Below are 14,425 nucleotides of genomic sequence, written 5' to 3'. Positions count from 1 at the left end.
AGACAAGTATAGCATGGGATCATCCTTGTTACATATTCACCTTTAATCACTTAATTCATAATGCATGTGTCTATCTTGATTAGCACCAAACCTAGCATGGTGCTAATCAATTCAAATTAATCTATTAAAAAGATGAAAGTTTTAGGGTGTTACACCCATCATGTCTTCACTTTGGGAGGAACAATTGATCATTGTCATCATTTCCCATAGAACCCCTGGTTAGACCATGCTTTTGCTTTATTTATATAACTTCTTATAGAAGCGCTTTTTGTTCACCGCTCTACCAAACATAACCATTATATTTAAACCATATTAAACCGTCCGTTCAGGTGGTTGGACCAATTAAAATGTGAACCGAGGCCTTAAACAGTCCGATGTTTGGTTTGATTCTAATAACTATTGTCTTGTTCGCTTGGCTTATAAGTCATACTTTTTTCAACCAATAAACAAGTATTTTTCTCTCACAATAAATCAGTCAACTATATTTTCAGCCATGGCTTATCAGCCAAACGAATAGGGCATATATTTATTTGTCTTTTGGTTTACTCGAATAATATTATTGTCGTGTAACAATGGTTGGCATATCCTATATAATATATATAATAAAGTGCAGGAGAGCTAAATTTATTTATCTACATAACTACATATACGCATTTTTTGTTTTGCGGTCAACACTGTTTAGAGTCTATTTCCAAGGCAGAAATTTCACAAAATCAATTTAATTTGACTAGGAAAAATGCATGAACAAGGAAACTTTCCCACGTTCAAACATCCTTATCCAGTTATCCTGTCACCGTTCAATCCCCGCCCCATGATCGCCCCAACCTCCTGGACTCCTGGTCCTGGCTCCGGCTTTCGCCGCCGTCTCTCACCTCCGCTCCCCTTCCCTGCCCTGCCCCATGGCGAAGGCCGAAGCCCGTACCCAAGGCCGGCCCGCCTCTCATGTCCCCGCTCCCACGTGGGCGCAGCGTGCGGAGGCCCTGACCCACATCCTGACCCACCCGTCCCACGCGCCGTCGCTCCACTCGCAGTTCTTCGTCGCCTCCCGCGTCCCGTGCCCGCCGCGGGGTCTGGGCTCCACCACACCGTACCCGCCATTCCTCTGTCCAGGCGCCTCGCTCCTCCGCTGGGCTCTCGTCTCCGTCTTCCTCCCGCGCGTGGCGCGCCTCTGCCTCCCGCCCTCGTCCTGGCGGTCCCGGTGTCCCTTCCAGCTCCCGCCGCCGCTCGTGCCGTCCGCGGCCATCGAGCCGGCGCCCGAGCGCTGGGCCGACGCCGAGCTCAGGGACTACGCGCGCCAGCGGCGGGCGCGGAGGGGGCCACTGACGGTGCGGCCGCCGGTGTCCGTGACGGGAGCGGTGCTCTGCACCGTGCCCAACATCGTGATCGTCGTGGCCTTCGTAAGGGAGTACTTCTGGGTCGACAGGCCCAACCGCATCTGAGGTGGCATTTACATGGTTTCCATGCAGAAGCCATCGTCTGATGCTCTTTTGCTCTTGATGTGAACTGGCAACCCCCAGTGTTTTCTCTTTTCTTTGTATGGTGTAATCGGCTGACCAAGACAGCTTCTTGAGCTGTCTATAAAAGCTGAGTTTTACCTCTGTCAATAAAAAAAAGAAGCCATTGTCTCACAGTGATGCAGAAACCGTGATGAGCATAGCAAATTTGTGGTGACATGTGCCTGCAATCTGCAAATGGAACGGTGCCCTGTTTGTTTCGCTGAAATTTGGCTTACGCTGAAATGCTGTGAGAGAAAAACACCGTTGGTTTGCTACCGTTGGTTCGTTGAAAAGTACTGCTGAAGTAGTGCAGCAGTATGTTGCTGAGATCAGGAATAATGATTTGGGTAATTGGCTGCAACAGATGGAGTGCAACAGATTTGGGTAATTGGCTGCAACTCACTGAATACATTACATAGCTGGAGAATGAAGAGTGCCTGCAACATATAGTGTTGCTGCTACTACTCCTATTTATGAGAGCGTGATCAGGATCCAGGGAACACAGGGATCTCGGCAGCTCCATCAAACACCTAGGTGGGCCTATTTATGCATGCACCAGAGCACCACTGACACAGAGACCACTCTACGGCTCTACCCCCTTCATGTCAATCGAAGCCTCCTCATGGACCACCAGCAAATCAATCTGGCCGAGCCGGCTGCAGTATATGGTCCATTCATTAATCATTTTCTTGCATCATCAAGGTTCTCTTCAGTCCCCTGGCTCTCTTCAGCATTTGCCCTTGGAGAAACAAGTTCCAGGAGGATCAGCAATTCAGCATCCAGTTTGTTGGGGATGCCAGCGTTTGCTGGTGCTTAGTCCATCTGCAGCACATTTGCCTCGACAGAGGGGTGTATTTTTGTCTGAAATTACTGTCAAGAAGAATGTTTCTGGCTAGTGTCGCAGTGGATGATATCTCTCCTACAGCCTGTTCGTTTGGCTCTGGCTTGTCGTAAACGATCGTAAATTTTCAACCGGAACAGTATTTTTCTCACACACAAACCAGCCAACAGTAGTTCTTCACGCACCAGCAACGATACGAACCAGCCAACCAAACAGGCCGCTAGACAGGCAGGCGTAGCTGCTGACTGCTGAGGTTCATCATCATCCACTGAAGTGTGAAATATGCTTTGCTACACTGTTTGTGGTCGCTTCAGCAGGGTAGGAGCAGGAGTATGCAATGCCAGCTTGTACATGTGGCATTCGATTTCTGCTCACTCACAAGATTCTTCTCTGGTTCCATCTCGTCAGCCATGGCCAAGTTGGCGAGTTGTTCACTTGACAAGGCAATAGAATGCCTTCACCACTCACATCGAGTACTCCCACCGCCATGGATTCTCCTTCTCCAGCCTTAGAAGCAAAGATGAGCTGACGACGATGACGATGACACCGACGCAGCGTGCTGCTGGCCATTGCATGGATCCCAGGCAATCAGCTCAGCCTCAGCTGGTGCGCTGCTGCCGCTGCACCGTTCGCGGCCGGCACCCCCTTGCTTGATTACCAGCGATCGAGTTAGCACCCCTCTGCTTTTCCTGACCAGGCAGCAGGGCACATTTAGCATGTGTGTGATTAGCTAGTTTAATTTATACAGTAGTGTGCAAGGAGCCTTCCAATCAGCTTGTGCTGCAATTGTTGAAGATTCTAATCTTCCTTTTCATTTCGGTGCATGAGTAGTCAGCGTTGCGTTTCTGCAGCTTCATGGTCATTGGTTTCAGTAGTAAATGCAGTTACCTACACACATGACATGACCATATGCGTACATACTGCTAGCATTCTCTCACGTGACTTCCTCCCTTCCTCTTCTAACGTACTGGCCAGTATTTTTCAGCTAACGAACAGTGCTTTTCTCTCACAGCAGCATAAGCTAAATTTCACTCTGCATTTGTTTCAAGTGACTTCCTTTGCACAACTAGCCCAAACTGAACTTTGTGGCCTAGTCCAACCAACCATATCAAAATAGGTTCTTTTTCAAGTGCCTTTTGCTTCACCATGGTTACCTGGAAATTGTGAAGTAAGAACTGCATGTTTAGCTGTCTGATGAACATTGTTTGATCTGTAGCTCTGTTGAGAGTGCTCATGGGAAGCTTGTGCCACGCAATGCCCAACTGATTCTCTGGACATATGGCCGATGCTTTTCTCTGTTTTTCATCTATACAGTAGACTATGGTAAATCGAAAGTCTGAATAATCCATACGACTTTAAGGAACAGCAAGTAATAAAAAAAATACAATGCCTGTTTCATTGGATTGAGCTTTTAATTCATTTTGAATTTTGAGCTAAATAGTAAATACTGTACATTTTCAGCAAACAACCACTCATCCGAAATTCCAAGCACCCTTTAGCTGCTTAGCAGTGCAGCCTATATGTTAAGCATTGTAAAAGTTGTCAGAAACAATGGTGTAAGATGGACGTAACAAGTATAATGTCACTGTTCTTGTCCCAATGCTTTATGGCTGTGCTCCGCCCGGGCTGTTCTTGTGATGCTGTCGGCCTCGGTGACGAGGCCGAGAATTGGAGAGTCCACCTTGTTGGCCGACCCGCTGCCGCTGGACGGCCCGGAGAAGTTGGAGGTGGAACCTCCCGACGCGGACGCCGAGCACGACGCCGAGTAGTCCAAGTCCCCAATCCCATCCTAGAAACCACACACAATGCACTCTCAATTACAAATGTAAATACCATAACATCATGTAAAAAGAAGTGTGTACCATACTATCTCCAGATCCAGAAAGGGGCAGACACACATATTTGTGAGGTTAAGTGAGATACTCTGCATACAAATAAAGAATCTAGCCAACAACCATGTGTTTTATGCAGTTTTAAGACATGAATTTTTTTATAATATAGAATTAAGATCCAACAACATTCATCCTCATACCTTCAGTCTTCTTCTACTTCTAAATAATCACAAGATCACAGATCCACATATCACAATAAACTATTTGTTTCTATACAAGGACAAGAGGACAAATCGGGGCCAGAACCACAGCAGACGGCGAGAGTGTGAGTGTGACTGTGACGCTGACGACTGCGGACTGCCTGCTTGCTTTTCTACGAGTACTACTCCCACGACTCCGGCCCATTTCGTTTCTGCGGCCACACGTGTGGGACCATCGGAGGCGGTCGGCTTCAAGATGAACGGTTGCCCACAGTTGAAGAGAGAGAGAAAATACATGTGTTTTTTTATGCTAAAACGCATGTAGTTGTATAGCATTTCGTGCAAATAAAAGACGATTGGCGAAGTGCAGGTGCAGCGAAACTAGATTCTATGCAATTGGTGCGCACGGAGGTGGAAGTTTAATTTTGTACAGGAAGATTTTGTTGGTACACTGCCGCCCTATTTATCGCCATGTGTACAGCTGCAAAGAAACGGCACTCCGTCACCGAAAAGATGGCTGGTTGGGAGAGTACAAGGAGGTCAGGAACCAATGATCGTGCCAAGCATTTGAAACGAAATGCTCCATTGATCATGATGGTTCATGGCGGTATTGCAAATCTTTTATTGCCTTGCTGTCGTACCAAGCTAGTAGCTGCTTGAGTACGGTGGAGGTAGGTGGCCACACCACAGCGCGAGCGATCAGAATTCAGAAATAGCGGGAAACCCAACCAAATCGAATCGAATCGAATCAGAACGAATCCGATCGTGTACCTGCAGTTGCTGCTCGTCGTCCTCGGATTGGCATGGGGTTACGGGCGCCGCTGGATCGTCGTCGTCGTCGTCTTCGCCGTCCTGCGAGGGGTGGTCGGGCTGGACGACGACGACGCTGTAGAGCTCGACGATGCGGTCGCAGTTGTCCGCCCACCAGGTCTGCGCCGCCCACGCGTCGCCGAAGTACTCCTCGCTGAACCGGATCCTGCGGAGGTAGTTCCTGCCGTCGCCGCGCGACACCAGGGTCATCAGCACACCGGGCTCCGGCTCCGCCGCCCACTCCCCATCACTTGCCGCGTCCACCGTACCCGCGGCGGCCTCCTTGTCGCCAGCGCCGTCGTCCAACGGCGAGCAGCACTTGTCGCAGTGTTCATGTTTGGCTCCTCCTTGCCCCCGCTCCTCGTCCTGGTGGAGGCGATCCTTCCGATGGTCACCGTCAGCGGCTTCGTGCAGCTGCGCCGGCGCGATCTTAGCGGACGAGGACGCCGCCGCGACGTCCTTGCCCTGCAGCTCCTCGGCCCTCCGGGGAGCGCCTCCGATACCGCCGCCGCCGCCGCCGCCGCCGTGGCGCGCGCGGGTGGCCCTCGCCGTCGCCCGCCGTCTTCGCCCTTAGGAGCGACAGGGCCTTCATCTGCGCAAGCGACGGACACGACGTCACATTAACATCACGCGCGCGGGCGGGCGCGTAGAGCAGAAGCAGGGGAGCGATTGGGATGTCGGGCAGCGTACGCTCTTGGCGATGAAGCCGACGGACTTGGTGATCCTGCTGTTGCCGCCGCCGCCATGGAAGCACGCGTGCATCGGGAAGAGCAGGGCCGGCGCGCCTCTGATCTCCGTCCGTTGATGTAGTCGTTTCCGGAGCAGCTGCTCGCTCCGCGCTCGTGCTGGTTTGCAAGGAAGAGAAGAAAATGGAGGGGGATGGAATTTGAAAGAGGCGAAGGGCGGCACGGAATTAACGGGCGAGCGTGTCCGTCGCGCAATCAATGCCTGCGGGATCAGCCGGCGGCCACCGAGGACGGACGTGTAGGTGCGGCCAGGGCAGCAGAGAGCTGCCTTTACTCCGGCGCACGTACGCACCGCACGGGGGGGGCTTCGAATTTGGCCCGGATTTCGTTGGAGGACGGCCGGTGACTGACGGAGCACGAAATTACCGTTACATCATGGCACGACAACGATGATGGCATGCGGTTGTGCGAGACAGTACTGGCGCGCTCTGAATTCGGGGCCTCTTGTTCCTGAAACTGTTTGGTTGCTTGCGAACGTTTGCCTCGCCACAACTACGGCTGCCACGTGAACTTGGCCGGTGTTTGGTTTGTGAATCAGTTGTGACAGTCATAAGATTTCCTTCGTTAAATTTCGCCACACCTGCGGCGGCCATTTCCTCCGCCTAAAGTTCGGCGTCGCCACAACGCTGGTGGCCGGTGTTGGCTGTAGACCAAACAGCCTCTTAACTTTTGTTACGCATTTCGGTTTTACGTTTTGTTCCAGCTAGCTCGATGTTGTCCAGCTAGCTTGTGGGTTTGTTTAGCAAAAAAATAAAGTTTTTCTAGGAGAAGTTTTATAGTGGTCGGAACAAACGAGTTTGTACGGTGCTGTATGGATTTATGGGACAGAAAAGTCCTCCCTCCCTCCCACCCTCCCTCTAATTATTAGGGCAATCCGATTTACCTCCTTTTAATTATAGAACCAGATGTTTGCGCTCCTCAAACTGTTAAAACTGTTCGATTTATAGATCATGAATTAGGGATATAGATCATGGTTTTACGAAATACATGAAGCCTTTCTACTTGATCATGTGCTCTCGGTGCATGCGCAGACCTATGCCAGTGATGACGAATGAGGAAGCAATCGCGTCCGTCTAGATGCCGTCGACCAAGTCGTAGACGTCGTATACTCGTATGCCAGCTATTGCTGATGGTCTAATCATTCTTCCCATGTCATCTTTGTGATGCCCCTGAAGGAGATAGTGCAGGTACGAAGTTAAACCACATGGGTACATGTTGACATGTTATTATTGTGCAATGAAAGTTTGAATTATATTTTTTATTTGAACTTTCTTATGTATGTCTCAACCGTTAAGTTAGACATTGTTGTTGAGAAAATATTTTTGTAGTTTGCATGGTGGGTTGCACAGTGATTCACGCTGCGGTCTCAAAATTTTGTCTTTTTATTTGCATCCTCCATTTCATATTTGACTAGTTTCAAATTTTAGAAGACCATGTAAGATTCAAATAATTCTAAGCAAGAAAAAAGGGAGAGCTTGATTTTAGGAAAACTATAAAACTGGTTTCATATTTTTCTGAGTTAAAAAATAAAAAAAATTATATAAACTTTCTAATATTAAATTAGATTTTAATATTTTGATAAATGTAGATTTATTCTAAAAAATATTTAGATAATTTTTTACAGACATGGCGCCACCTAGGACAATTGCTGTGGCGCCACATCAGCCCAAAATGCTTTCATAAACACTCATGGAGATAAATCGAACGGTTTTAATAGTTTGAAGGAGTATAAACACCCTGTTTTATATAGTTTTGTTTTGAGAAACCCCTATTTTATATAGTTGAAAGAGGTAAATCGGACTATTCATGAGGTCAAGAGTACTTTTTCCTTATAGTACGTACTGGGCTGCTGTGGTAGCTCCTATTTTATGATGGGCTCAAAAACATCAATGGCCCATCAGTTTGGTTGCAACGGGTTACGAGAGGGAGGGACCGATGTCCGGCCCGTTTCGGCCCGCACAGGAGTTCGGCTTCATCATCATCATCAAGATGGAAAAAACTGGATCCGGCATTCCGGCCGGTGACTTCCCCGCCTAACCCGTGGCGGACCGCGGACGGACGCGGTCCCGCGGGTCTCCCGGTGGCAAACTAGCCACACCGGAGATGAGCTCCCGAGTGACTCGGCTTGGGTCGTCCCGTACTGCTCTGGCCCGACTGCCGGAGGCCATGTTGGCGGTGCCCGGGGTCCGGCGGGAGGAACCTAGGAACGGGGCTTCGCGGCGCTGCTCCGCTGGTGCTGGGTTGAAGCAGGAATCTGCCTTCTGGTATAGATCGGTAGCGGCCACATGTGAAGGATGCCAGGAGGTCAGGATGGGTGCTCGGGCTGGATGGTGAGTGCCCTGACATTTTTCGTTCATTTTCTGGCAGCAGTACTCCAGTATTGTTTATACTTCTACAGTTGTACTACTAATCTTCTGAAGACACCCTTCGAAATTCGAAAAGCAACTACATCTACATTGGTTCTACTGGCCCTATGTTCAATGCTTCGGCCTTGCTTGGATTCACATCAGTTCACGTGTATTGAGTCAAATTTAAACTAAATTTCACTTGATTGGAGTAAAACTTAAACTAAATTTTATCATAATCCACCTCAACATATGTGAATTGAGGTGAATTTGACAACATTCAAACAAGGTCTTTAGTGAAAAAGAGTAGTAATTAGAACATATTCCTAGGACACAACGAGCTGGAAGTAGCAGAACACTTGCCTAGGTGTTTCTTTTGCTGCAGTTTCGTAGGGTACCACGTACCAGGGTGTTTCTAAATTCGAAATCATACATGTAGACAGGGTCTGAATTTTAGGGGTGTTTAAAATCAGTGGTTAAAGTTTAGCAGTGTCACATTGGTGTCACATAGAGATGTCACATCAAGTGTTCGGATAGCAATAAAAAAACAAATTACAATAGTCCTAAGTAATCTGGAGACGAATTTATTAAGCCTAATTAATCCGTTATTAGCATATGTTTACTGTAGCACCATATTGTCAAATCATGGACTAATTAGCCTTAAAAATTTCGTCTCGTAAATTAGTCTCAATCTGTGCATTTAATTTTATAATTAATCTATATTTAATATTTTATCCACGTGTCAAATATTCAATGTGACGACACTAAACTTTTGTCAAAGGAAGCAAATAGGTGTGAAGTATGAGAGGGCCGAGCAGAGCTGGCACGGTATCACGCGGCCCAAGTCCGCACCTCTGCCTGCCGGCAGCCAAATAGTGGTTGAGGAGTCACGACACGGGACGGAAAGGACGTAGCATCATCATGCCACAAAAGGACGTAGTTGAAGCTATTATGGTTACGAGGATAAGGGTGTGCTTAAAGATGGCCATTCGGGCCGCCTCGCCCGGCCCGGCACGGGCCCATGCTAGGCCCGACCCGGTAGAGCACGACGGGCCGCTGGGCCGTGCCGCTCCTATCCACCGTGCCTAGCCGATGGCCCAGGCACGGTCCGTCGGGTCACTTTCCGTGTCGAGCCGGCCTGGAAAGCACGGCCTTTTTAACAGGTCAAGCCGCCCTGAGGCCCGCATCAGCAGGGAAAGGGAGAGAGGGTAGGTCGGGCGCTACGGTCGAGGCGGCCTGGGAGGAGAGCACAGCGGAGGCCCTGACAGTGAGGCGGACGAGCGCGGCGACCTCCTCGCGCTGTAGGTCGTGGCGGCGGGCAGCACGAAGTAGATCTGCCCCGCACCACGGGCACCGCGCCCTCGATCCCCATCCCGTCCGCGTCGCACAGGAACCCATCGCTTTCGCCGTCGGTGGGGAAGGCACCGCAGCTGTCGGTGAGGGAAGTGGCTGCCGCGATCGCTGCTGTTGGTGGGAAAGGGGCCACCTCCGCACTGCTGGTGGTGGGGAAAGGGGCCGCTGCTGCTGGTGAAGGAAGGGGCCGCCATGTGTGCCGCGAGCGCGCCTGGGGTGGGGATGGAGGAGGCGCCATGGCCGTCGGGCAAGCAGGTCGGGGCCACCCAGCGCCAGCCATGCCTGATGCTGGAGACGGGGAGATGGGGACAGGGAGCAGATGGAGATGGGGAGATGGGGAGGCGGAGGAGAAGGAGACGGGGAGTTAGGGTTCGAGGGTGAGAGCGTGGCTAGGTGGGGCTGTGCGGGGCCACCCAGCGCCAGCCATGCCTGATGCTGGAGACGGGGAGATGGGGACGGAGAGCAGATGGAGACAGGGAGATGGGGAGGTGGAGGAGAAGGAGACGGGGAGTTAGGGTTCGGGGGTGGGAGCGTGGCTGGGTGGGGCTGCGTGGGGGAGAGCCACCGCGGTCACGGCGTGCGGGTGCGGTTTATATATGAGGCGGGGCCAGTGGGCCGGGAGGGGGGAGGCCAGCCAACTGGGCCGCGGGGAGGGGAGGAGGAGTGAGGAGGGGGAGGGGGAGGGCGGCCAGCTGGGCCGCGAGGAGGGGGCGAGGGGAGGCCGAGCCGCTGTCGGGCCGACCGACGCAGGCCGGGCCGTGCCGTGCCAGCCCACGGGCCTGAGCAGCGGCCTAGGCACGGCTTGCGCCCTTGGGCCAGGCCCGCACATCACCAGGGCGGGCCGTGCTCGTGTCGGGCTAAAAAACGGGCTTCGTGCCGTGGCGTGCTGTCATGCTTCGGCTTGGGCTCCGCGTCAACTCTGGCTCGGAGCCGTACCAAACGGCCACGGGAAGAGCGTTTCTGCACCACGGACAGACGAGATGGAACCCTTTTTGACATAGGGAGGCGGAGTTTTGCAGAGGGAGGTGGAGTTTTGCTGCTCCGTGGCTTCGGTGAAGAAGCAGCGCGAGTGGAGCCCGGCCAAATAGTCAAACGCGCCTAAGTCGCTGCATGGGCGCATGAATAGCCACGTTCTTCTTTCTCGTGGCAGCATCAATTTAGCGACTGAACAAACTTTGGGTTCCTTCAAGATCAGCCCCTCAGTTGACATCATCGCCTAGTCGCCTACAGATAAATTATGTACTGTATGTACACTTGTGTCTCGTGCATGTACTCACAATAACTAGTGTTTTTTTTGTGAGAAATCACTCTATTCTAGATAAAGTGATGTAAGAGTTCATTCTTCAAATTTTGTAAAATGACTCCATTCTTTGGACTAAAAAAGAGATGACGATAGATGAATTTATTCCATTCCACAAACAAAAAAGGAGTAAGAAGATAAACTAATACCACTAGTAGAGAACAGACCTTTGATCCTCGGCCAAAATGGGCTCTAGTCCCGATATTTTTTGCGCCCAGGACTAGAGATACCTTTAGTCCCGGTTGGTGGCTCCAACCGGGACTAAAGGTCCCTCCCAACGGCTACTGCGCCAGACAGAGGTGGCAGGGACCTTTAGTCCCGGTTGGATCCACCAACCAGGAGTAAAAGTCTACCTTTAGTCCCGGTTGGTGGCTCCAACCAGGACTAAAGGTCCCTGCCACCTCTGTTTGGCGCAGTAGCTGTTGGGAGGGACCTTTAGTCCCGGTTGGAGCCACCAACCGGGACTAAAGGTCCCCTCTTTATATCCTGGCTGTCTCCTTCTTCCTCCCCGAGCCCGAGCTCAGCATATTTTGAAGCTCACTGCACTAGTGTTCTTGCTTCCTCCCTCCATTGTTCCTCCATCCATTCTTCGATTTCTCCATCGATTCTTCAGTTGTAAAGGTTACCAATCTCATACTCTCATTTTTCACCATTGTCTTATCTCATTTTGTTCACTATATATATATGGTTCTTTATTGTGGTTTTTTTTCATTTGTAAGCAATTTGAGCTCAAAATCACTTCAAGCTTGCATATTTACATGAACGAAGGTTAAAGTAGCTAGTTGAACTTACGGACCGTGTTTATCTCGGCGAGCATGTTCTCTGCTGAGCAGTAACGGACATTAAGGAGGAGCTTTGATTCTATGAGGGAGAGCGGCAACGGTCGTGGAAGACTGTGTTCCCTTCCTCGTAAAATCGGAGCTCTTCCGTGGCCAAGTACGGTGCCGTCCGGTGGAGAAATGCTCGTCGAGATGATCACGTAAGCAAGGTCAACTAGTACGGATGGTTATTTATTCACACGTCCCGATATCGTCGCAGTAGTCTGTCAATCACCGTACCCAAACGTAGTATATATATAAATATAAATAATAATCGATTGTTATGTGTGTACACTCCCATTCTTCTGTTAATTTGTGGAAATATCATGTGAATTACTTACCTGCCACAGTAAAAGACGAGAACACAATGACCATGGCCACGGCCATGAAAAATGCCAACGACACAACACTAGCAACTTTCTCGGCAAGCAGAGTAGTGTTAAACGCTCTGGAAACCTTTAAACTTCAAGATTGCATATTTACATGAAGGAAGGTTAAAGTAGCTATTAAAAACTAGTATTCTCTGTTTATTTGTAGCATGCATAGCACACTTCATTGTTTAGAGATATAGAGAATTTTAGAGTTTTTTTAATTTTATTTGTTTATAAAATGAGAAATTTATAGTGTATTAAAAAATAAGTATAGAGAGTAGATGGCAACTGCTTCCGGGTCCTCGGCCTCTCATGGGTTTCCAAAGCGACTTAGGCCGGGCCTCCCACTCATTGCATGCGACAAGTGTTGTGATGAGACGAAGATTGTGATGGAGTACCGAGTGAAGGAGGGTCCCAACAAGGGTCGCATTTTCTACAAGTGTCCGGATCGCAATGTGAGTTATTTTATCGTATTGAATGACTATGGTTAGTTTATACCTATTTTCATGATGGTTGTGATTAAAGTTCTAATTTTTTGTTTTAATTTCAGTGGGATGGCACTGGATGTTCAGACTTCTACTGGGAGGAAGAGTATATTGAACTCGTGCAAAAATATCTTACACAACAGGCAGATATGGTGACTAATGAGGTAGTGATCCAGCCGAAGAAGCTCAAAGATGTTGAACAAACGAGGAATCTGTCTGTTTTAGTTGGGATTGGTCGCGAAATTCTTGTGTTGCTGAAGTGCATTTTAGATTTAGTGTTTTTAGTGGTAGTTGGGATTTTCTACATTGTAGCGATGATTTCTTAAATTTATAGCTTTTGTGGTGGTATGCATGTTGTATAATTAACTAATTATGTTCTAGGTTTTAATATGGTATTTATGTCATGTAATGCAGATGAGTCGGCATTGGATGTACAATGCTGATCGTCGCTCCCAAGAGTTCATGGACGACATGCATTCTTTGTTATGTGTGGCCGCTGCCACCACCTCCAAGGAGGTCTCCAACGCCTCCTCCGCCCCCGCCTACTAAGAAGCCAAGTACTAGCAAGAGGCCAGCCCCGCAAACGAAGAACCAGTCCCCGTCGGCAAAGAAAGCCACCGTAAAACCAAGGGCTATTCCCAAAATAATATCTGAAGAGAAGGAAGAAGTAACTGATGCATATAAAAAAGATGTGTCCAGATTTTATGACAAACTTAAAAAGGATCAAGAAGCAAGGAGAAACCCGGAGAAACCGTACTTCTTCGTAGCTCCAGATATTCTAAGAAAAAATGTGGCTTCTTACCAGCAACAACAGCGGGAATCTCGTAAGCCGTCCAAATCAACGTTAACGGACTATGACCGCACTCTCACCAAGTTAATTGAGGCGGCACAGAAAAAGAAGCGGGCAGGGAAAGGAGTTGCACAACTCAGACAACAATCGCACCAATCAGTCCCCCTGCTAGTTGTTGGTAATGAATATGGTTCGAATTTAGGATTAATGCATCAGGCAAACATACCTCCGGATGTCGATTTGGATCACCTTGGTGAATTTATTGAAGAGACTGGTCTCGACCTTTACCAGATGTTTGGTGATGGAAACATTGAGAGTGCGACGGAGGTTGATATTTGGAAGAAAAAATTTATACTAGGCCAGAGTCTATACAACCCTCAAGCCTTAGGTGATCTGGGGACACAAATGTACCTGCTAAATAAGTGGTACATGCAGGCGTCTACCGGTGGAGACTTCTGCGTTGATATCAGAATTAAAGACGAACATTGGTTCCGTGGTGATAATGTTATGTATGTTGACTTTGCAGAATTTCATCAACTATGCCACCTAACCTCTCTGGACAAAGTTATCATTAGTTGTTATTGCCTGTAAGTAATAATTCTTTCGATATATTATTAAACTCATCATATGTGTGTGTATGCATATAAACTATCCTAACAAGTACTATATATATGCAGATTTACAATGACAGAGCGCAGAAAGAAAGGCTGCAATGAAATTAGTTTTGTTGATCCCCATATAGTATTCAAAGACCCAGTTACTACAAAGCCTAATTGGAAGTCTGAGTTAGAGAGTAACCTCATGAACTTCTTAGTGAACCAACGCCACAAGAAGGATATACTCTTTCCCTATAACTTCAAGTGAGTGTTAATAATGTCGATCATCCTTAATGGCTCATATGTTGATTCTAGTTAATTAATGAGTGTTATGCGTTATATCCTATAAACACATGCAGCAATCACTGGATATTGATGAACATCGATCTGGTGAAAAGTCACTTGATAATCTATGACTCGATGAGAAAACCACAACAAGACT

At 48.8% G+C, this 14,425-nt stretch overlaps 1 protein-coding gene, 1 long non-coding RNA gene and 1 pseudogene across 2 annotated transcripts; 2 read left to right on the top strand and 1 right to left on the bottom strand.

Moving 5' to 3' along the window:
* The first annotated feature begins 801 nt into the window (after nt 1-801).
* LOC136498444 (uncharacterized) lies at nt 802-1,671 on the top strand. The gene has a single exon (XM_066494375.1). The coding sequence runs from the start codon at nt 900-902 to the stop codon at nt 1,437-1,439; it is 540 nt and encodes a 179-aa protein (XP_066350472.1). The 5' UTR covers nt 802-899; the 3' UTR covers nt 1,440-1,671.
* Nucleotides 1,672-3,919: 2,248 nt separating this feature from the next.
* Nucleotides 3,920-5,970, bottom strand: LOC136495879 (putative protein Brevis radix-like 5; annotated as a pseudogene).
* Nucleotides 5,971-7,962: 1,992 nt separating this feature from the next.
* On the top strand, nt 7,963-13,065 carry LOC136495321 (uncharacterized). The gene is made up of 3 exons (XR_010768966.1): nt 7,963-8,255; nt 12,387-12,567; nt 12,663-13,065. It is a non-coding gene; the product is annotated as an uncharacterized lncRNA (long non-coding RNA).
* Nucleotides 13,066-14,425: the final 1,360 nt, after the last annotated feature.

The sequence above is a fragment of the Miscanthus floridulus genome, chromosome 12, assembly GCF_019320115.1.
Source record: "Miscanthus floridulus cultivar M001 chromosome 12, ASM1932011v1, whole genome shotgun sequence".
Taxonomy (NCBI): Eukaryota; Viridiplantae; Streptophyta; class Magnoliopsida; order Poales; family Poaceae; genus Miscanthus; species Miscanthus floridulus.
This window is presented reverse-complemented; position numbering and strand designations above follow the sequence as displayed.

Bases quoted from the DNA above. Each gene is read 5' to 3' on its own strand.
- LOC136498444 (XM_066494375.1), top strand. From the start codon at position 900: ATGGCGAAGGCCGAAGCCCGTACCCAAGGCCGGCCCGCCTCTCATGTC.